Genomic DNA, 364 nt, shown 5'->3' with positions numbered 1-364 from the left:
AATTTTTTTTTATTATTTATTTATTTTATTTAGATATCTCCAACTCACCAGCAGCACAAGTAGCGCCAAAAATATACCGAAGTTGCTCTTCATTTTCAGTCCTCAGATAATAACAGAATTCAGGAACTACTCATTCGCTTACCGTTAACAGGTTATTTATACCAAAATCTCGCTTCTGTGCTATACCAATGCAAATATACATACATATATGACACCCTAGATTATTATCCCACATTTCGGAAGTTCATAACTGTTGCATGTTCCATTTGAAGAGCATTGTGCAGCGGTAAATTATGTCAAATGCTGTTTCAATGGAACCAAACATTCTCATTTACGGTAGTTCTGATGCTATCACAAGGTTCTA

General features: G+C 34.3%; 1 protein-coding gene across 1 annotated transcript in view; it reads right to left on the bottom strand.

Annotated features, from left to right (window-relative positions):
* LOC108976796 (glycine-rich protein 5-like) overlaps nt 1-121 on the bottom strand; it is a 2,926-nt gene extending 2,805 nt beyond the window's left edge. Inside the window, exon 1 of the mRNA XM_018946135.1 lies at nt 49-121. Within this exon, the coding sequence (XP_018801680.1) occupies nt 49-93 (45 nt within the window). The 5' untranslated portion in view covers nt 94-121. The remainder of the gene's footprint in view (nt 1-48) is intronic.
* Between the last annotated feature and the right edge of the window lie 243 nt (nt 122-364).

The sequence above is a fragment of the Bactrocera latifrons genome, unplaced genomic scaffold (genome assembly GCF_001853355.1).
Source record: "Bactrocera latifrons isolate USDA-ARS-PBARC rearing strain unplaced genomic scaffold, ASM185335v1 scaffold_8, whole genome shotgun sequence".
NCBI lineage: Eukaryota > Metazoa > Arthropoda > Insecta > Diptera > Tephritidae > Bactrocera > Bactrocera latifrons.
This window is presented reverse-complemented; position numbering and strand designations above follow the sequence as displayed.